The sequence below is a fragment of the Symphalangus syndactylus genome, chromosome 2 (assembly GCF_028878055.3).
Source record: "Symphalangus syndactylus isolate Jambi chromosome 2, NHGRI_mSymSyn1-v2.1_pri, whole genome shotgun sequence".
In the NCBI taxonomy this organism is placed as follows: Eukaryota; Metazoa; Chordata; class Mammalia; order Primates; family Hylobatidae; genus Symphalangus; species Symphalangus syndactylus.
Window position 1 is genome coordinate 122,250,851 of NC_072424.2, and position 23,160 is coordinate 122,274,010.

At 38.6% G+C, this 23,160-nt stretch overlaps 1 protein-coding gene across 3 annotated transcripts in view; it reads left to right on the top strand.

Annotated features, from left to right (window-relative positions):
• UTRN (utrophin) overlaps positions 1 to 23,160 on the top strand; it is a 516,343-nt gene that overhangs the window by 114,760 nt on the left and 378,423 nt on the right. For all 3 annotated transcript variants that reach the window (XM_055266343.2, XM_055266390.2, XM_055266360.2), the window contains exons 19-25: positions 2,668 to 2,909; positions 3,072 to 3,252; positions 5,085 to 5,230; positions 6,545 to 6,757; positions 16,429 to 16,542; positions 17,328 to 17,483; positions 22,515 to 22,685. In XM_055266343.2, coding sequence (XP_055122318.1) covers positions 2,668 to 2,909; positions 3,072 to 3,252; positions 5,085 to 5,230; positions 6,545 to 6,757; positions 16,429 to 16,542; positions 17,328 to 17,483; positions 22,515 to 22,685 — 1,223 coding nt within the window. The remainder of the gene's footprint in view (positions 1 to 2,667; positions 2,910 to 3,071; positions 3,253 to 5,084; positions 5,231 to 6,544; positions 6,758 to 16,428; positions 16,543 to 17,327; positions 17,484 to 22,514; positions 22,686 to 23,160) is intronic.

Consider the following 23,160-nt stretch of genomic DNA (forward strand, 5'->3'; position numbering starts at 1 on the left):
GGAGTCAGAGGTTGCGGTGAGCTGAGATCGCACCACTACACTCCAGCCTGGTGACAGAGCAAGACTCTGTCTCAAAATTAATAATAATAATAATAATAATAATAATAATAATAATAATAATATAAAAATAAATAAATAAAAATAAATAAAATAAAATAGTGTGTTTCATTTGACTTTCATAGCTGATGTACTTGGTTTTCTTCATTTAGCTTATCTTGTTCCTAGAGATTCTCATCTAACAAAATGCAGTAGTTGGGCATCTGGGTAACGTGGCTTTATGAATCGATGCCCACTGTGGTTGTCTAAGCATATAAGCCCATGAAGTTTGGTGAAGGTCCTGTGTTTTGTAAACATTTCCCTTGATTCCAATAGTGATAGACTGAGAAGTGTAAAGTCAAGTGACACTAAGTGGCAGGAATGTGTTCTATTTTCTCTCTTCTAGACAATTAATAAAGTGATGTGCTGTTGATTTTGCCTTTTGACTAGTCATCTCTAAGAACTCTGTGTTTTATAGAAATAGAAAATTTTAAACTCTGGATCTCTGGGAGTAAAACAACTGTTTCTAAAGACAATGTGCAGTTTTCCTTTTATAAGATGTAAATTGTGTTTGAATCATTATCGGACATCACTGTAACAAGCAGTATCTCAGGATTAGAGAAAGCGAGATTCAGATGTTTAAAACTGGTTTAAAGAGGCAAAATGAATGGCTTGTAAGACGTTGTCAGTGAAAAAATAACTGAAGTTGTCTTAACTGCCCTTGTTCTTGAAATGAGCACCTCTTTCCAGTTTTCTAGATGAGTAGTGAAATTTTCCATCTCAGAAATTTTATTTACCTACTTAATTTTCTTCCTTGATTAGTATGAATTGTCCAACATAAAGATAATGTGGCTGGTGTTACTATTCCTTTGCCTACCTAGAATAGAAATGATGGGGCAGGGGCACGACCCGTATCTCCATTGTTCATATTGTTAGGAAATGGTGATTTGTTTTGTATACTCTCCCCATTAACAGGGATAATGCAGCATGGCTTGTGGTATGAATGCTTTGCTTATGTCTCATATTCTCTTACCCGAGAGATGGTGGTGAATAGTGAACTTCTGCAATTGACATAGGTGACACATTCAAATGACAGCATGATATGCCCTCATTTATGATTTTCAGTGGACACAGTGTATTATAAAAATTTTCAAAGTTGCATTGTCTGTGGATCGTACATGATTTTTTGTTTTTATGCCTTTTTTTTTAGTTCAAGCTCTCATTATCCTGGATTTTGATCATATATGTTTATAAAGCAGGATTGTTTTATTGCTTTCCTACTCAATAAAAATATGAAGCCATCCTTTTGGTATGCATGTTCTCCTCCGAATAGAAAGATTGATTTGAAGATTTCCCATATTTTTTCATAGTCATTTTAGAGGATTTGAAGGTATTTTAGACTAAGGGAAGTACTATGATAAAATCTATTATTATATATGACTTTATTATTTTTAGGAACATTCTCTACTTTTCAAAAATATCGGACAAATAAAATGATAAGATTTCAGTAATAAAAATGGTGGCATTGTTTTCCCTGATGTGTTTCTAAAGTAGATCATCTTATTGCTGCCTCAGTCTTTTGGTATTTGCTTATTTATGTGCAAGGTCCCCAGTGGGCTTGCTGATGCTTCTAGAGCCTGGCTGCTGGCTTAATATTCCTGCACTCACTAGGTTGCTTCCCAGCATAAGGCATCCTCGCCATTCATTTCTTAATTTATATGACACTGTGCTTTGGTCACCAAGACCTGAGCTGCCTCCTAGTTTTTCTAGCCAGCTGTCTTTTTTTCTTAGGACAAAGGGTCTTCTTTCTGAAGTCGGGCCTAGACAGATCAAGGTAGTTGATCTTATTTCACTGGTTCAGGTGATAAACTAGCAGAGTAGAAGCATGGCATGGATGGAAACATATATTATCTAGAAAAGGCAGACTGGATTAAGAAAATGTGGCACATATACACCATGGAATACTATGCAGCCATAAAAAATGATGAGTTCATGTCCTTTGTAGGGACATGGCTGAAACTGGAAAACATCATTCTCAGTAAACTATCGCAAGGACAAAAAACCAAACACCGCATGTTCTCACTCATAGGTGGGAATTGAACAATGAGAACTCATGGACACAGGAAGGGGAACATCACACTCCGGGGACTGTTGTGGGGTTGGGGGAGGGGGGAGGGACAGCATTAGGAGATATACCTAATGCTAAATGACGAGTTAATGGGTGCAGGAAATCAACATGGCACATGGATACATATGTAACAACCTGCACATTGTGCACATGTACCCTAAAACCTAAAGTATAATAATAATAATAATAATAATAATAAATGAAAAAAAAAAAAAACGAAAGAAAAGGCAGTGGCTGAAGTTCTACTGATGTGCCTTTTGCAATGTCCGCACTGCCCCTGAATCATTATTTTAAAATGTCTTTCTTCTTTGGTCAAGGAAATGAAATAAACATAATTATTTTTAAGCGCATCATTATACATTTTTGTTGTTGTGTTAAAAGGGACTTAAGAAAGTGATCATTATATGTGACATTCCCTCACTATTCTGAATGTTAGAATGTTTAGAATAAATTCAAGACACATTTTGTAATATATAGACTGCTTGTTTTTCATGTCTGCATAGAAGGCCTTCCTACTGAAGAAATAAAAAATGTTCTGGAGAAGGTTTTATCAGAATGGAAGAATGTATCTCAACATTTGGAAGATCTGGAAAGAAAGATTCAGCTACAGGAAGATATAAACGCTTATTTCAAGCAGCTTGATGAGCTTGAAAAGGTCATCAAGACAAAGGAGGAGTGGGTAAAACACACTTCCGTTTCTGAATCTTCCCGGCAGTCCTTGCCAAGCTTGAAGGATTCCTGTCAGGTAAGGAGCCAACCGTCTGGAACATGGAGGAATTCTATGTGCATTCCCAGAGTTAAGGAGGGCTTCTTGTATCATGGATTTTAAGTTATTGCTGCCCTGATTAATTTCCTGTGAGGATGTTCATCTTCAGTGAGTTGTGTGACCATATTTTCTCTTCCTTAGCGGGAATTGACAAATCTTCTTGGACTCCACCCCAAAATTGAAATGGCTCGTGCAAGCTGCTCGGCCCTGAAGTCTCAGCCTTCTGCCCCAGATTTTGTCCAGCGGGGCTTCGATAGCTTTCTGGGCCGCTACCAAGCTGTACAACAGGCTTTAGAGGATCGTCAGCAACAGCTAGAGAATGGTAAACCCAACGATTTTAATATCTCCTCTCTCAGCTTGCGTTAATGAAAACATGACTCCCAACATTTAGAACTTGAGTACACTTGCTTGCTTTGCACCAGCCTTCTCCATTTTCCTTTGTGCCTGTATTGTTCAAAGCCTTAAAGTCTCCTGTATTCAGATTCTTTTCCAGATTCACACCTTTTTGTAAACATACAAACAAGTTTCACATGCTGTGAAATTGTGTCAGTAGGATATAATATATATATATATATTTTTTTTTGTAGCAACAGGGTCTCACTCTGTCACCCAGGCTGGAGAGCAGTAGTGCAATCACAGCTGCAGTCTTGACTTCCTGGGCTTCAGTGGTCCTTCTGCCTCAGCCTACTGAGTAGCTGGGACTACAGGCATGCACCACCATGCCTGGCTGGTTTTTTATTTTTAGTAGAGCCGGGGTCTAGCTATGTTGCCCATGCTGGTCTAGAACTCCTGGGCTCAAGTGATCTTCCCACCTCAGCCTCCCAAAATAACAGGTGTTAGCCATTATAACAGGTTTTATAACAGCCTCCCAAAATAACAGGTGTTAGCCAAAATAACGGATGTTAGCCTCCCAAAATAACAGGGATAACAGGTGTCAGCCATTGTATCTGACCTGGATATAATGATTTTTAAAGAGTTTTTTTTTTTTTGGAGAAACAGGTGCAATTTCTTCCTTTGGTTGAGGAGGCCACTTAATATCATTGCTAGGAGGATTAAAATGAATGATCCCTTACTTCTGTTTCCTCAAAATAGTTAAAGTTTTAGCAGTCCCATACTCTCTTTTAAAAGAAATCATATTCCACTATCAGATTCAGAAAAATTTTAGAGTTCTTTTGGAATATTCTTGGTTTTGGAAGGTTCACTGTTAAAGGTTTTGAAAGTTCATCCCTTGTACATTACACTATTTACTTCCTAGCTGCCATTTGAGTTAGGAACTGTGTTGCATTGTGCATTATTATTTTGGGTAGTGCACACTGAAACGCTCCACATGTAACCCAGCCTAACTTCAGCAATTGTAGATTGTGTGTTGAATGGAAGTGTCTGTATGTGTGCATGCTAGGCAAATGTGTCGTGTTGCCTTTCTTCTGAAAGTGCTTCTGGACAGCATGTCTTTGTTCCTTGATTTCAGTTATGTGAAATACATCTTTGAGGGTACGTCTTTCTCCACTTATTGGTACAAGCTATGCTTTCACTTTTGACAAGGATCAGTAGGCAGTTTAACTTTTGCTGCTGGTTGGTTTCACCACTTTGTGCTTCAAGAGAGTCACTTCCTTTCCACACAAGTGTTACTTCTACGAGATTTGTACATTAGTGACTGAGGTAGGCACTGTTCCAGCTGGCTGTTCAGTCATTATTTCTCAGGATACCTGGGCAGGATGGTGGCAGTATTTCCATATAATCTCCTCCACTCTGGACCTGGGTTTGTCTACACGGTGGAGCTTACAGCAAGACTGGTTGAGGGGATCTTTGTTTTCTTTTATTCTTTGTGTAGCTGTTAAGGAAGAGGAGATTATATGGGACAAAAGGGACATTGTCGTTCCATCTTCAGAGGGACATTTCATCATGAAGAAATGAAGAAAAATTATAGTGGGTTAGTTAATATTTCAAACGTCAACATCCGCAGGCATGAAGTCACTGTCTGACTCTCAGAAATGCCAATGGAATGATCTATGTTGTTAATTAACAGAGACCCTTTTACATTTTAATCATGGGGTCTCCTTTGCCATGTATTGGAATTCATTTAGGATAATGGTCTATGTAAAAATATTGGTTCCTAATATAATTTTCTCAAACTAAATATTTTTAAATAAACAGAACTGAAGGGCCAACCTGGACATGCATATCTGGAAACATTGAAAACACTGAAAGATGTGCTAAATGATTCAGAAAATAAGGCCCAGGCGTCTCTGAATGTCCTTAATGATCTTGCCAAGGTGGAGAAGGCCCTGCAAGAAAAAAAGGTAACATATATTTTCCATGTTAGAACTCTAGTGCTTCTTCTAATACCTCCTCTTACATATTTTGAAATGTTTTTTTCAGAGATTAAAAAAAAAGTTGGTCAGTTTTGTTCATCATTGGTCCAAAAATGTGTTTATGATTTGAGGGTTAGTTTGACCTCATGTAAAAGAAAATACAGTTATTAAATATTTTTTCATAGAAGAAAAGCATATTTACTCCTTCTGTTGTGATTAGCTTAAAATTCTCAACTTGTTCATAAAATCTGCTAAAATATCTTTAATGAAATGAGGACTATCAGTTGACGTGTTGCTGTATACTTTTTGCTGCATCGAATAGGAATGTTTCCCTGGTCATTTAGTTGAGTAGCCTTATGGCTCTGCGCTATTTTATCAGATGAAAAGGAGAGTAGCCATTGAGCACCGCACACTTGGCCCACACTGGGTGTGCTGTTCCCTTGGTTTTTAGTGTTGAGAATACACTGTATTGCCCACACACAATTCATGAAGAAAAAGCTTTAATTTTTATCATTATGCCTATTTTTTTCATGAGTTTTTCATGTTTTGTTTTGTTTTTTGATTTCCAACTTTTAAGTTCAGGGGTACTTGTGCAGGATGTGTAGGTTTGTTACATGGGTAAATGTGTGTCATAGTAGTTTGCTGCACTACGTATTAAGTCCAGCATCCATTAGCTCTTCTTCCTGATGCTTTCCCTCCTACCATGCCCCACCCTCCAACAGACCCCAGTGTGTGTTTTTCCCCACCATGTGTCCATGTGTTCTCATTATTCAGCTCCCCCTTATTAGTGAAAATATGCGGCATTTGTTTTTTTTTTTTTTGTTTCTGCATTAGTTTGCTGAGGATAATGGCTTCCAGCTCCATCCATATCCCTGCAAAGGACATGATCTTGTTCCTTTTTATGGCTGCATAGTATTCCATGGTTCCTATGTACCACATTTTCTTTAACTAGTCTATCATTGATGGGTATTTGGGTTGATTCCTTGTCCTTGCTACTGTGAATTGTGCTGCAATGAACATAGTGTGCGTATATCTCTATAACAGAATGATTTGTATTCCTTTGGGTATATACCCAGTAAGATTGCTGGGTCAAATGTTATTTGTGGTTCTAGGTCTTTGAGGAATCACCACACTGTCTTCCACAATGGTTGAACTAATTTACACTCCCACTCACTGTTCTTTTTAGATAAAAATGCTTTCTAATGCATTTTAAAGTGACTTTTGACTTTATATAGCCCATTTTACTATATCTGTGCAGACAAATTTGTGTGCATATTTTTAATCTTTTAAAACTTTTTCCAGGCCCTTGATGAAATCCTTGAGAATCAGAAACCTGCATTACATAAACTTGCAGAAGAAACAAAGGCTCTGGAGAAAAATGTTCATCCTGATGTAGAAAAATTATATAAGCAAGAATTTGATGATGTGCAAGGAAAGTGGAACAAGCTAAAGGTCTTGGTTTCCAAAGATCTGCATTTGCTTGAAGAAATTGCTCTCAAACTCAGAGCTTTTGAGGTAAATCCAGAGGCCACTGGGAGTTTAAGTTTATTACAGGGTAAATAGTAATTATCTTGTAAGATTCACATATTTATTATTTAAATATTTTACATTCTTTCTAGACCCACATTTATTATGTATTTAAGTTGGCACTTATCAAAGATGTGCTTTTAATGTGCTGGAGAGCACATTTATTTCCTTTTGCCTGGAAGCAAAGTCAAAAGTAGAGTAAACTGGACCTTGAAGATAAGAGAAAATTGCTTAAAAATGGTCAAAATAATGTTTCAGGCATGGAGGGCCTGTGTGAAATACAGACTGTTGATTAGATTGTAGTAGTAACTTGGTTGGGGTGGTAGAAATAGCCCAGGTAGTCGTAAATTGCTGAATACATGAAACAACTTTTTGCAGGTTTTTGACATTTGAAGTCAAAAGTCAGAGATAGGCCATCGACAGTGTCAGAGTGGGAAGGCAATTCGTTCCAGGGACATGAAAATTCAGAAACAGGATCCTTCACTACACCTGAAAATGTTGACAGATGCAGCAGTGATAAAGTTTAAGAGGAAAGGATAAATGTGAGGACGTATAAGGAGAGAGTCAATGTCAATAGAAGTCAGTGTCAGATTTTAACACTCTGCCTGTGAGAAAGATGGAGAAGCAGAGTTTCAGGTCACCTGGTATTTTAATAGGAAAGTTCTGGGTGGAGAATGAACCAATCACACTCTCTCCCCGCAAGGCTTCCTATCCTCCCAGTGACTCCTTACCTTGGTCTTTTCTTTTTTTTTTTTTTTTTCCCCATCAGTCAGGGATCTTTGTCTTTTTTAAATTTCTTATCCACTGCTGTATACCAAGATGTACTCTTAACTAGAGCAATGCCTGGCACAGAGAAGGCATCCAATCAATATTTTTCAGTGAATGAAATGAAATTAGCAATAGGAGATTTAGATTTGGATATATCTCTGTATATCTATCTATATATATGTATAGATAGATTCTCTTGGAAGCTAAATCCGAATATGTGTAGATATATCTATATATATAGAGAGATGTCTCTGTATATATGCATATACATCTATATTTATATAGAGAGAATCTAAATCCGAATCTATATATATTTAGATGTAGATCCAAATATATGTAGATACAATATATATATCTACATATATTTGGATCTACATCTAAATATTATATCTACATATATTTGGATCTAGATCTAAATATATATAGATTTGGATTTAGATGCTAAGCCAGGAATGTTGCCCCCAAAAAGTGAAAAGATTGAAAGCGAAGACAAAAGTTAATGAAAATGTATGTTTTGAAAATCAAAGTCAGAGAACACGTGGTAGAAGAGGAGCTGGAAGAACTCACAGATTAGTGTGGAAGGGATCCAGCCAGATTCTCTGAGTGGACCACTGAATTTGGAGGGGCATTCTTTGACTCAGGAACTAATGGGTAGTTCCAATGAATGATCAGCAGAAAATACAGATGGAGGGGTTGTGTGTATGTGTGGGTAGCTGTGTGTGATGGTAGTGACAGGAGGTAGTTTTTCTCTAGGTGTAAGTGCAGTTCTAGATGGAGATCTCATTCAAATAAACCAGTAATTATGGAGAGAAATGTGTTTTGTGTGGCTTAGTGTTTTTGACTCATTTACTTTTTTTTTTTTTTTTTTTTTTTGAGACGGGGTCTCGCTCTTTCGCCCAGCCCGGAGTGCAGTGGCGCAATCTCGGCTCACGGCAAGCTCTGCCTCCTGGGTTCACGCCATTCTCCTGCCTCAGCCCCCACGAGTAGCTGGGACTACAGGCGCCCGCCACTGCACCCGGCTAATTTTTTTGTATTTTTAGTAGAGACAGGGTTTCACCGTGTTAACCAGGATGGTCTCGATCTCCTGACCTCGTGATCTGCCGCCTCGGCCTCCCAAGTGCTGGGATTACAGGCGTGAGCCACCGCGCCCGACCACTTTTTTTTTTTTTTTTTTTGAGATGGAGTCTTGCTCTGTTGCCCTAGGCTGGAGTGCCATGGTGCAATCTTGGCTCACTGCAACTTCAGCCTCCCGGGTTCAAGCAATTCTCCTGCCTCAGCTTCCTGAGTAACTGGGACTACAGGCACATGCCACTACGCCCGGCTAAGGTTTTATTTTTAGTAGAGATGAGGTTTCACCATGTTGGCCAGGCTGGTCTCAAACTCCTGACCTCAGGTGTTCCGGCCTCCTCGGCCTCCCAAAATGCTAGGATTACAGACATGAGCCACCATGCCTGGCCCATTTTATTTTGTGATGGTCCCACTTCTCATTGTGTATTATGAGTTGTAATTGTTCCCAGCTTTCAAAATGAGCGCTGACCTTTTCTATAATTTTAAAGGTTTTGGTTATGGCCCCAGCATTGTATTAGTGATTCTCAACCGGGGTGATTTTACCCTCCAGAGGATACTTGTTAATTTCTGGAGACATTTCTGCTGTCAGAACTGTGGGAGAAGACTTCCAGTGGGTAGAGGCCAGGGATGCAGCTAAACATCCCACCATGTACAGGACAGCCTCACAACAAAATAATCATCTGGCCCCAAATGTCAGTAGTGCCAAAGTTCAGCAATGCCAGATAAAACAATCCCCATCTTTTCAAAAGATCATCCCTTTGTTTTCAGATTTAAGTCCAAAGTGTAAATGGAGATTAACCTCAGAATTAGTCTTCTTTTGACTCTTAAAAATATATCTTAGGGTTAGCTAAATGTATGCTACTATTTCAATATGGAGCTTAGAGAATAAATATTCTCCCAAAACACAAAAGAGTCCTGTGGTTATAGTAATCCAGCTTTAGGCTTTGGTGGGTTGTTGCTATTAATGTAGCAAATCCAGGCACAAAAGTGGTCACTTGGAAATATTTATTTCCATTAAAAATATCCAACATCAAATATGTGTGTCTGGATATTTAAGTGTTTGTTGCTACAGTAGCAGATTTGTAATGTCCAGTAATTTTTTTATTTGCTTCTTGTGTACTAACTGCAAGATTGTAGTTAAGGAATACAGTGTCTGTATTTCTTAATTGTGTAACTGCTTCATTGAAATACATGTTTTATCTTAAATTCAAAAGAAAACTTTTTTTTGCTTTGTAGGAATTGCTGGTTACTTAACTACTCATGATTTACTTGGGAAAACTGTAAATTCCACACCCTCAAATTATTAATTATAATAAATATTTATTTGCAGATTATCATTGTTTTCCCCTTTTCAATGACCTGATATATAATTTTTTAGGCATTTAATTATTTTTGTCTTTAAGGCATGAAGCACAGTAGGTTTTATATTCAATGCCAATTCATAATAATGTTTTGTAGGAACAAAATAGTTAACTCGTTTATTTTTAAAATGTATTTTTCATTACATGAGTAGTACTTGAAGCCTACATATTGTGAAGAAATTGAATACCACAGAAATACTTCCAGTGAACATTTAGAGTTCTGTTCTTCCCCAATACCATTTTCTTTCCTGGGGGCAGCTAATATTAACAGTGGATCCTTGTACATTCAAATTAGACAAGAAAAATTGACAAATATTGCTAATTCTAATCATTTTTCCCCACACTATGGAAACAAATGATATTGGAACTCTGTGAGGGCCATTTAAATCCATAGTTCAGATAGAGTTTGGAAGTGAATCCCACTACTTAATAACATCTTTCATTGATACAGCACATTTAAACTTTGAAAGTGTTTCCATGGCTATGTGCTTGCTTTTTTCTGCTATCCTTCAATATTTGTAAGAGGCTGTTAGTTGTGTGCAAATTTTAGGTTTCTGTTATTTGTTGGCATTGCAGTGCTTTTCCTCATTTGCCTGCATTTCCTTTGTCTCCATAGCTGGTTCCTTTTGTGCATGTAGAGCTTGCCATATTCTTATTCATTGTGTCATGCCCAAATACATTCTTAAATTCTTTTTATTTGTGCTATGCCAAAGCAATAACCCCCATTCCTGTACTTACGAGGTAAAATATTCATTGTTACTTTTACAAACTACTGTACCCCTTCCAGGTGACAAAACATTTGAAAATACATGAAATGGATATTTCTTTTTTCCATTATTGATTTTACTGACTGGATTTTCATGTGAATCATGGGGATAAAATATTATAAAATCCTAAGAGGCTTCTTATATATCTCTCCTCACCAGCAGTAATATCTTTGGATTTAGGGGCTGCAAAGTATTTCATATTATGTATTTCCTTTTCCTTATTCAAGAGCTCCTGCCGTGTGTATAACTGGGAAATGAAAGATGTCCCCAAGGCACACACAAAACTGTCTTATATTTTCCAGCGCTCCTGCCTTTTCAGGCTGCTCCTCCAGGCCCTTCGTCCTGGGTTCAGGCTCTCATGCAGTCTCTTGCCCTGACAATTTCATTACCCTTTAAATCCGACTCCCACTTCCTGTCTCTTCTCTCTGGAATTCATCTTTCACACCAATACCAGAATTGTACTTCTGAAAGGATCTGGTTGTCTTCACCATTAATACAAATTAATACAAAGTGCCATTAATACAAAATGTCCCTTTCTTGCCCTGAAGCCCTCCCTGCAACTCCACTGTGAGCTGAGTCAGGTAGGGAGAATACGGTGGGTCACCAAAGACCACCCTAGACTATTGCCTTTCTCCGGAAATGTCACGTACTTGCTAGGAATTCACATCCTCCTCCTCCTCTCTGCTCATCTGTCTTCAGCCCAGCTCATCACTACACCCACAGCTAGATAATCATTCCCTCCTCTGTGATTCGACTGTGTGTCGTTTATACCTTCACAATGACCCATCTCAGGCCATCTTTTATTATGGTGAGAAATGTGTGTCTCTCCTCCCACGAGGCATGAGCTCTTTGAGGGTTGGATCCCTGTCAGGCATAGAGCAAGTTAGCAGATGTGAATGTAATTGATGTGTCCGGCCTCTCTAGTGAGAGTGGATTTATACAGTCTAAATGCCTGGTTACCCTAAGTGGCAGGACACCTGTGTAGTCATGCCTCTTGCTTCAATTGTTGAACAGTCAAAGACACACATAAATGGACTTGCTCTGACCTGGAATCTGGAAGGGGGAGTGCTGGAGCTCCAACAGGCAGAACCAGGTTTTGAGAGTACTTTGGAAAGCATTTTAGGGTAAAAATACAATACTTTCTAAGAGTAATATTAGTATGGATGATTTAACCCTTTTTAGATAACATACAATTGATATAATTATCTCATAAGGGTTTGGGTTTTTTTTTTTCTTATTTGTGAATACATTTTACTTTACTGAAGGGAATATTCATATATTCCCTTCCTTAGATTTAAGAACCTTATTAGTTTTTGGTAAATAAGTGTAGTAGCAGTATCATTGTTTGTCTTCCCTACTAAGTGAGAGAGCACATTTTCAAGATCGTGTTTTTGAGGTTATTGAGTATTATAAAGTGAAACAAAATAGGAACCTGGCTACCTTAAATTACTGTTTTAATTCTGGCTTCACAGTATTTTTTTTCTTTTTCTGGCCTATGTCTTAAAAAGCTGTGGACATTCCAACAGATGGGGGAGGAGCAAAAGAAAATGCCAAGAATTTAGCTGTAATCAAGTCTCCGGAGGTAGTTGTGTACCTTGGAATCTTACTGTCTTAAATCCAGATTTACCAAGCTTTAAATTACCTCCATCCTTAGCTCACAGGATGGGGGTGGGAAACGAGGTGAGATAGGGTCAGAGGAATTGTTTTAATGACCTTGCCGTTCCTTTTCCGTGATCCCATAGCAGGGTGTTGCCCATCTGAAATGCTTAGAAATCATTGCTTTTGAGCAGTGATGGTCTGTGTAGACTTTGACCCTTCCAAACTAGAATATTTGATATTTTGATTTTCAAAAAATACTGTATTCTTAATTTTATATTTATTTGAATATTTGTGAGTAAAAATAGGAATGAGAAATGGCTGCCCCAGATTAGTACTTAGTTTATTTTTTTTGCATGTGAAATAATGACATTTGCTTTAGAAATTTACTAGCAGTTTTTATATTTTGTTTTGGTTTGTAAGAACTGAAGTCCCTTAAAGAAGTGTGTGTGTGTGTGTGTGTGTGTGTGTGTGTGTGTGTGTATTCTGTAAGCAGATGTGGGTGAAGAAAAAAATCGTCATTATTGTAGATTAGAAACTTTTAAGTGCATCAGCTGAGTAATTTTTAAATGGACAGAGAAACACTATTTTCATGTGAGCTCTTTGACGATCTTTGTAATCAACCTCTTTGCTGTGGTGGAATTGACTTAAAGATGAGCAGACTTTTGGTATGTTTGAAAAGCACAGGAAACATCTGCAACAGGTTGATTGTGACAATATTTTGCTCAGGGAAAGAGGAGATAGGATAGGGACAGTGGAAGGCAGAGTAGAGCTGCCTGTCTCCTGCCTTCATCCGTGCAGGGTGGTAGGTAGCATTGATCTTTGGGACTTGATAACCCTTCCCGCGCATTGTGCCACAAGGTGGAAACGCCAAGTGAATCTGCTGCTGCCAGGAACTTCTAAAGGGTGGGCCTTTCCTCTGTACCGATTCCTTCCCATGAGCTGTGTTTGGCCAGGTCTAGCCAGATGTATAAGCAGTAGCCGTTTGAAACAGTTACTTTGAAACAGTTACAGGATAGAACAAGCATTAATGTTGGCAGCAATTAAAAAAGTGAAACCCATGCTTACGCAAACACATACTCATCCTGGCTGTTCATTCCTGTGGTGCCTCTGATGGGACATAAACACCAAATCTTGGATGTGGTAACTCTTTTATGGTCTTAATCTTGGTAATAATAAAGCAGTTGGTTTTGTAGATCTTAGTATAATAACGCATTTAGTGCATTCTTCTATGTGGGAGTCTCTGTTTTTCAGAACAACCAGACAAGATAGTTGTCATGATTCCAGTTTTACAGATGAGTTACTAAGGCTCAAAGAAAAATTAGTTTCTCAAGGCAGGTGCTGAGCTTGGTAGTCAGACCTTAGCATTTCTTTATATGGGCACACTGTCTCTTTTAGAACACAGCGTGGTCAGAATTACGTGCAGGATTTTTAGTAGTGAAAATATTATAGTGTGGCTTTACAGGTTCCCTTCTACTCCCTTTGTTGCTGTTGGGATGATCCATTGGCCTACATGGCTTGTCTGTCTGTTTCTTTTCTCTTTCTTTTTTCTCATGTCAGAGGGAGAGAAGGAACAGATACATGTGAATTGCGTGTGCCCTCATGGGTCTGTGTGTATCAGAGAGAGGGTGGGAAGGAGGGAGGAAGGAAGGCGGTTGAGGCCATAAAACTTCCTCATATGCCAGTGACTGGAGTAGTTAAGGCCACTTACTCAAGTCAAAGCTAATTGTGGTTAAAACTTCCTTGAAATATAATGCTTCCATATAAATTTTGAAAATTTTGGCTGAGGAGACTATCAGTTTTCCTTATTCAAACTAGAGTTAATGAATTTCCCAGTTATACAGCAGTAATGCATTCTTTAAAAGTGCAGAATGGAGATTAGCAGTGCAAGAATCTGTGGTGACAAGTTAAATGGAGAATTTTTAAAGTCATATTTTATGAACTCTATGAATATATTCACACTTTCTCTCTTTTTGCACTTCTGTCTTTTTTGGATGCCCCACTCTACCCGTCCTGAGCATGTCTTCCCAAGAAGCTTTCTATGCTAAGATCTTGGAATGCTGGAGCAAACACAGAAGTGACCTGTAACCAACTGAAAATATATAAGGGTAGCATGGACCTGTGGGAATAGTGTCAGACAGGCTGGAGAAGAGAGGAGGAGGCAGCTTGGGGAAAGTGCAATGGGACTGAAATGGCTTTCAAAGCTGTGCCAAGAATAAACGAGATGCAGAAGTGCTTAGATAGGATGGTATAATATTAATGGAGGACACAGAGAAACCTAGCTAGAGAAGCACTTTTTACTTGCCATCTTCATCAGAGAATGACCTTCAAAACTAGAAAGTATAGAAGAGTCATTACTGAGAGTGCTTTAGAGCCTGAACTTAGGACCACAAGCAAAACCACTCAGAGCTCCTCCAGATGCATAAATCTGCATCCCAAGTGGGATTTTTACCCATGATCTCAGGGTCACTCACGTCATAATCTTGTGAGAAATTACCAGAAAAATGGAGATGGAGGAATGTCCTAATTAAGAGGAAACATTAGTTTTTAGAAGCTGAAGATTTAAAGTAAGTTTGATGTCAGTTCCTAGCCAAACTGTAAGATAAATAACCAACTAGAGATCTTATATGTGCTTAGGAAAGAATGTGGTGGTCACCAGGAATCAACATGGATACCACTAATAGGCCTTGCCCAGACTCATTTCCTTTAAGTACTACTTTCTTTTCTTTTTCTGTTTTTTTTTGGAGGAGGAAGACTAGATTATTAGATGCACAGAGTGATAACATCTCACATTTGAAGATGCTTTCTCATTTAATTCAAATAATGCTCACAAATGAACATTCTTGGCAAGTCTTGATTACACCAAAGTATTTGAGATAATCTCTGATAACCTTATATAAACTAGTTAAATCTTTGTGATCAATTCAAACATTATAAGGATCAGAATAGTTGGTTCTGGGTGGCATATTTTAAGGACATTAAAAAATTGATGTAGTTTCCAGAGCATGTTGATCAGAGTAGTGAGCAATACCTAAATATCATATCATGTCCTACAGACATCATGGAAGGAATTGGGAACATGTAATCAGTAGAAGACTGGAGAAAAACATGGCAGTTGCCCACCTATGGAAAGAATTGCATCTACTTATTTGCATTCCTTTTTTTTTGAGACAGAAGTCTTGCTCTGTCGCCAGGCTGGAGTGCAGTGGCGCCATCTTGGCTCACTGCAACCTCTGCCTCCAGGGTTCAAGCTATTCTCCTGCCTCAGCCCCCCCGAGTAGGTGGGACTATGCCCCACCACGCCCCCAGCTAATTTTTGTATTTTTAATAGAGACGGGGTTTCACCTTGTTGGCCAGGATGGTCTCGATCTCTTGACCTTGTGATCCGCGGCCTGGGCCTCCCAAAGTGCTGGGATTACAGGCGTGAGCCACTGTGCCTGGCCCTTATTTGCATTCTTTAAGGCCCGGTTCTAATGTTACCTTCTCTCTAAAGTCTCTTTCTCTTTGCAAAATGTTTGCTTTCACATTTGTCTTTGAACCCCTATCACCATACACAGTAACTGGATTTTATATATATAGTAGGTGCTTAATAAATGTTGAATGAAAGAATGGAGCTGAGTGGTGACTGTCCTGAGTTCTCAGATAAAAAGGCATCCAATAGCAGAAATGAGAACTATCTATTGTATTCCCTACACCATGCTATTTGTTTATTCCTGCTCTGAGTTACTAACTTTAGAGAAAAATTGTTTTAAATTATATCAGAGCCAAGTATTTTGTAGCTGATTAAACCTAGAAATGCATTTTTTCCCTGTGATTTGCATTTTAAATCATAACTATTGCTTGCATGTAAGCAAAAAGAGCTAGCGTTTGGAAATTTTTAGAATGGTTACTAACCTGTCATCTCTTAAGGATTTTAGTCAAGAATGAAGAAAATAATCATTTTCACATTTGGAAGGTTTAGAAAAAGAAATAAAATAAATGAAAGCGATGCTATCAGAGCTTTAAAAAGTTGCCTTTGTTCCAGTGGCGGCAGATCTTGAGATGTAGTAGGCTGAACGTCATGGAGTAATATCCCCCTCTGTTATCATGTTCGATTTAGGCTGATTCAACAGTCATTGAGAAGTGGATGGATGGCGTGAAAGACTTCTTAATGAAACAGCAGGCTGCCCAAGGAGACGATGCAGGTCTACAGAGGCAGTTAGACCAGTGCTCTGTGAGTTCTGCTGATCTGGGGAACTTGTCATAAATAACATTTTGTTCTTTTTCTATGTTATTTGCTGCTATTATTAAAATTGTGAGAATATAACATAGCATTAAATCTAGATAAAATATCTTTCATCATAAAGCTTTTATGACTTTATAGCTAATAAAAGAATGACAGATTCTTCATGTTTTTATTTCTGGCCATGATTATAGAATTTTGAGAGGTTATAGAATAGAGAACAAGAACAATTTTGGTTCATTAGGAGTCATTGTATATTGCATTTCTTGTGCCACATGGTGAGGATTTAAGAAAAACATATTTAACAAATGAAATTGAGAAGTGTCTGTTCATCAAATTCATTTGTTAAGTATGTTTTTCTTAAATCCTCACCATGTGGCACAAGAAAAGCAATACACAATGACTCCATGTTGTGCACATGTACCCTAGAACTTAAAGTATAAAAAACAAACAAACAAACAAAAAAAACAACAAATGAATTTGCTAGTAATAGTGCATGCAGTTTTTATTTGGTGAAATCATCAGGCTTCTCTATATTAATTAAAAGACTATTCCTTGCTGAGAGTCAAGTATTTCTGGTCTAATTTGGCAGATGGCTATATCAAGCACCCAGGTGAAATGAGTTTCTTAAGGCACAGTATTTCTTAAGTAGTTAGAAGTACTGACTCTTAAGCAGTCTGCTTGTATAATATTTGCAGGGAGATAAGCAGACAAACTATAATTGTGGCATCCACTTATATAGTAATGAACTCAACATGCATCTTTTATGTGTTTAGGCATTTGTTAATGAAATAGAAACAATTGAATCATCTCTGAAAAACATGAAGGAAATAGAGACTAATCTTCGAAGTGGTCCAGTTGCTGGAATAAAAACTTGGGTGCAGACAAGACTAGGTGACTACCAAACCCAGCTGGAGAAACTTAGCAAGGAGGTGAGTTTTTCAACGTTACTACCTATAGTTTTCAAGAGATGTAGACTGTAGCTTCTCTCAGCTGACTAAATGTATTATGACCCATCCAGTTTGAAAAACAATGGTCTAGAATAACTCTAGCATGGGTAGTGAGCTGGGGCCAAAAAAAAAAAAGGCATCATTTTTTAAATTAAGAGAGGGTGCTGATTGTCCAGTTTGGCTCAGGGCTTACCCATTGTTGTCTTAAATCTGGCTTGAAACACCTTTATGATACTTGCTTTACCCCTAAAACATTTGAATGTGACCATTTATTTTCTTAGCAAATATTTCTTAATCAGTTGCCACCTGTCAAGCATCATTCTAGGCACTGCAGGTACAGCATTGAACAAGGAAGAAGAAACTCCTCTTAAGGAGCTTACATTCTAGTGAGGCAGATGGATAATGAATAATATCATGGAGGAGTAGCAAGGAGTTAGGGCTAGATGGGTTATTTCAAATAGGATGGTCAGGGAAGGACTTTCTGAGATGGGGACGTTTGAATAAAGAACTGAGTAAAGTAAGAGATGAGCCTTGTAAGGTTCAATAAGAACATTCAGGCATGGAGAATAGCAAGCTTTAAAACTCTGTGGTGGGAATGAACTTGGTTTTTTTAATAAAGAATGAAGGCAGTGTAGCTAGAATAGAGCAGAGACGAGTTAGTGAGTTGGAGAATGGGAATATTTGAGGTTAGAGGTAGGCAGAGGATGGATTAGCTATGGCCTTGGAGGAAAGGACTTGGGATGTATTTCAAGTATGATATTACACAGAAAGCAATTTGAAGGTTTTGAATAGGAAAGTGACATATGATATAGATCTTTTAAGGTCACTCTGGCTTTTTGTTTTGTTTCCTTTTTTTAGCAACAGTATCTTGCTCTGTCACCCAGGCTGGAGTGCAGTGGCACAATCCTAGCTTACTGCAGCCTTGAACTCCTGGGCTCAAGCAATCCTCCTGCCTCCTGGGTAGCTGGGACTATAGGTATTCACCACCATGCCTAGATAATTTTAGAAATATTTTTGAGCCAGATGCAGTGGTGCATGCTTGTAATCCCAGTACTTTGGGAGGCTGAGGTGGGTGGATTACCTGAGCTCAGGAGTTTGAGAACAGCCTGGGCAACATGGCAAAACCTTTTCTCTATAAAAACTACAAAAATTAGCCGGGCATGGTGGTGTGCGCCTATAGTCCCAGATACTTAGGAGGCTGAGGTGGGAGGATGGCTTGAGCCCAGGGGACAGAGGTTGCAGTGGGCTGAGATTGCACCACTGCACTCCAGCCTGGGCGAAAGAGCCAGATCCTGTCTGGGAAAAAAAAAAAAAAAAAAAAAAAAAAATTGTAGAGATGGGGTTCTTAGAGGCTGAGGCAAAAGGGTGGCTTGAGGTCAGCAGTTTGAGACCAGATGCCAGTCTGGTCAGATGCTGCTGACCTGAAGCAATCCTCCTGCCTCAGCCTCCCAAGCGTGGAGATCACAGGCATGGGCCACTGCACTCGGCCTCTCTCTGGTTTTCATGCGAATAGTTTGCTCTGGAAGGCAAGAATGAAAACGGAAAGAATTCTTATAAGGTTACTGCAGTCTTGGAGAGAGAGGATGGCCCCACGTACTTGGAAGGCTAGAGAAGTAGTGATGGAGGGCATGAGAAATATTAGGTTTGAAAATAAAGAAGAGACCTTAGGAAAGAATTGGATTGTGATAGAAGAAAAAGTGAATGGTCAAGCATGACTCAGGATTTCTGCAAAACTTCCACTTTGTGTGAATTGTGGTGTCATTTACTGCAATAATGAAGGAGAAGCTTTTGTGGGTGTAGGTGAAATGCTGACTACCATTCTGGAAGGGTTAAATTTGATGCTAGAAGCTAAGGAGGAAAAATCAGTAACAGGGAATGTGGGATCCCAGATGCTAGGTGGAGAAAACTTTTCACGGTGCCTAATGCTGAGATTGTAGGGGCCAATCAAAACAGAAAATCAAGCTTTAAATTTGGTAGAAGGAGGCATTTAATAACCTTGAGAAAGTAGGGCCAGTGAACTGGTGGGAAAAAAAGTCATAGTGGAGAGTGTCGAGGAGGGTATGAGAACTGAGGAACTGGGACACCAAGCCTAACTAACTTTGAGAAATTTCTCTCTTCAGGGGAGCAGAGAAATGGGTGGGTGCTGGTGATGGGAATCCAAAGAGGTAGTTTTGTTATTTTTAATAATGAGAGATATCAAATGAGAGACATTAATGAGAGGACCTCACTTTAGAAAAATAAATGATGGTGCAGAAAGAGATTGAGATAGGAGAATTTATCAAGCGAAGTCTGTGATTATGTGAGGATGAGATCCACCATCTAAGTGAAGATGTTGCTATGAGATATGGTTTCTCCGTGGTAATGGAAGGGAGGAAATGATATGGGAACGGTAGAACTGGGAGGTATTCTCTCCCGATTGCTTTGATTTTTATTAGTGGAATAATAGTGAGGCTACGTATAGCTGAAGTGAGTGACAAAGCAGTGAAAAATAGAAGTCAATGTGAAATATAGGCATACCCCACGGTCACGTAAATAGTACGTATTTCTTAATGAAATGCTTTTGGCTAATGTTTGTATCAGAAAAATTTATATTTGCATAACTGAATATTTTGCTTTGTTTTTGTTGTTTTACCCAATAACTTATTTTGAACATGTTCAAATGTAAAGAAAAGTTAAAAGAATGATAAAAAGGAACAGCTATATATCCATCCATTCAGAGACTTGCTAATGTTTTACCACATTTGCTTTCTCTCTCTCTGCCCTTCTCTTTACACACACACACACACACACACACACACCCTTTTTTTTTTGGTACTTTTGAACAGGAAGTTGAAAACATCATGACACTTCACCCCTAAATACTCTAGCATGATTCTCCAAGCATGAAGGCATTCTTCTGCAAAACCACAATACCGTGATCACACTTAAGAAACTAATAATGTTATACTCTCATCTCTTATCCTAGCTAAAATCACATTTTTCTCAATGTGCTATAGTCTGATGGCATGTGCCTTAGGGAACTGGGGTTTTTGAGGAAATAAATAGAAAATGGTTTGGAAGTGGCAATGAAGATCAAGGAAGGTGATAATTAGAAGTTTGTATATTTATCGATCTATCCATCCATCCATCCATCCATCCATCCATCCATCCATCCATCCCTCCATCCATCCATCCACATACATATGACGACAAAGAATTCATTGTGAATTACTGATTCAAAATACAGGAATAAATATATGGGAAATTTAAAGTGTCCTCAGGAGGGAGGTAACCACATGTGTGAATAATTATCTAGAACATTTCCAGACTATTGCATTGCATTGACTAGTACAAATGTTGAAATAGTTTTGGACAAACATAATTTTGCCAAATTTTCATTTTGCTAAAAAGAACAGGCATATAAAACAGATCAACAAACAAAGATAGTCTATTTCATCTATTATATTCATGATATCCTGAAAAAAAGGAACATTTTAATGCCAAAAAATAGAAAGTATATATTCTCAGGATAATTAAAGGTAATTTTGAGGGTGTTTTGTTGTTGTTAAGCTTATGATAGTGTCTTTATTTTCTTCATTTCTTTTTGGATCTGTGAAAATTATATTGCTGACTAGTGTTCAAAAAGTACACATACAGAGAATTTTCTGGAAGTGGGGCCCAAGAATCTCTCTCTTTCTCTTTCTGTGTGTGTGCATGTATTTTAATGAAAAGCTTACCAGGTTAACCTGATGATCAGCCAGGCTGAGGAATGGGATTGTGAGTGTTGCTGGCATCAGCTCCTTGGTTACCCTGTGGGGACAGTGGAAGAAAAGCTCTTGTTTGGTCCTATTTTTATGCCAGAGATCCTCTTTGGAGGGAGGGACTGGGAAAGCCTCTATCTCTTGCTTATCTCCAACTTCTGTGAGAACCATCCAGTTCCTGTGCTGGCCTTTGGTTACTATCAACCTAGCAGCCAAGCAGGCCCTGGCAGGGTGGCCACTACTGTGGCATTTAATTTGAGCATGAGGCTGAACCTGCCAAGTAGGGGTTGGACTGTGACTGCAGAATGGTGCCTTCTCTCACAGTAGAAGTCAGTTTGTCATTATGGGGAGGAGTGCTCTGCAAATATTTCTAGACTTCTCCGAAATTTTTAACTACGTTACTGAATCAGAATCAGACAACTATCTATTTTTTACTGTAACTTTTTGGTGTCTGTGTGGCATATACAAATATAGTAGATATCAAAACCAAAATTTTACAGAGTGGTGTCTTATGACATCTTTAATAGCAGCCTCTCCCTCCCTGCTTTTTAAAAGTGAAATCTTAATGGGAAGTGCAGTTAAAAAGAAGAAAATGGACATTTTGGTTGCTACTAGGTTTTTTTTTGTTCACCGGGTTGGGGTGCAGTGGTGCGATCTCGGCTCACTGCAACCTCTGCCTCCAAGGTTCAGGCGATTCTCCTGCCTCCACCTCCCAAGTAGCTGGGACTACAGGCGTGCACCACCATGCCTGGTTAGTTTTTGTATTTTTAGTAGAGATGGGGTTTTGCCATGTTGGCCATGCTGATCTCAAACTCCTGACCTCAGGTGATCCCCCTGCCTTGGCCTCTCAAAGTGCTGGGATTACAGGTGTGAGCCACCAAGCCTGACTGGCTTCTAGATTATTTGTTTTTGCTTTTTTTTTCATTACAAGTAGTGCTACATTAAATTTATTTCATATATGTACTTTTACTGTTATAGATTAGATTCCTACATCTGGGATTACAGTCAACAGTTATACGTTTTCAAAATTATAATAGATATTTTGAGATAAGGGTATTATCCAAATGTGGTGTGGAATCCCAGTCTTAAGATTATTTTCATTATTGCTTATATTCTACAGCGTTAGCATGAGATGTATGAGATTTTATCTGAATTTTAAAGCATGCAATTCGTTGTGGAAAGTTATCACTGTGCCTTTAAATATTAAGAGCTAAAACTTGACATTGAACACATTAACATTTGTTTATTTGGGGGAATGGCTTTTCCTTTGTAGATCGCTACTCAAAAAAGTAGGTTGTCTGAAAGTCAAGAAAAAGCTGCGAACCTGAAGAAAGACTTGGCAGAGATGCAGGAATGGATGACCCAGGCTGAGGAAGAATACCTGGAGCGGGATTTTGAGTACAAGTCACCAGAAGAGCTTGAGAGTGCTGTGGAAGAGATGAAGGTGAGGCGGGGACAAGCAGTGTCAACGGACTTCATGCCTCCCTCCTCTCTTTAAAACCAGCCCATCAATCATCTCTCTAGCTGTCAAGCACTATGTGCACATAGCATCTTTCACAGTAGGTTTTTGAATTAAAAAAACATAACAGGGTAGCTGCTCTGATTTTAGCAGGGGAAGGAAGCCAGGAGTCCACGTGTTTGGCTTGGCCCATGAGTTGAGTCCATGAGGGCCCATGAGACAAGCTCTTAAGTTAGACCTTTGGGAGGCTACAGAGAATGACTTAAAAACCTCTGGTAGTGGGCGTGAGGAAGAATGATCATGTTTTTTAATTGGGGTAAATACATATAACATTGGTCAGTTTAATTTTTAAGTGCACAATCCAGTGGCATTAATTGCATTCATCACTATTTCCAAAAATTTTCACGAAGAGTTATTTTTTGTAAGGGGAACAAAAGAGACCTCCCAAGTTGTCTGAGGT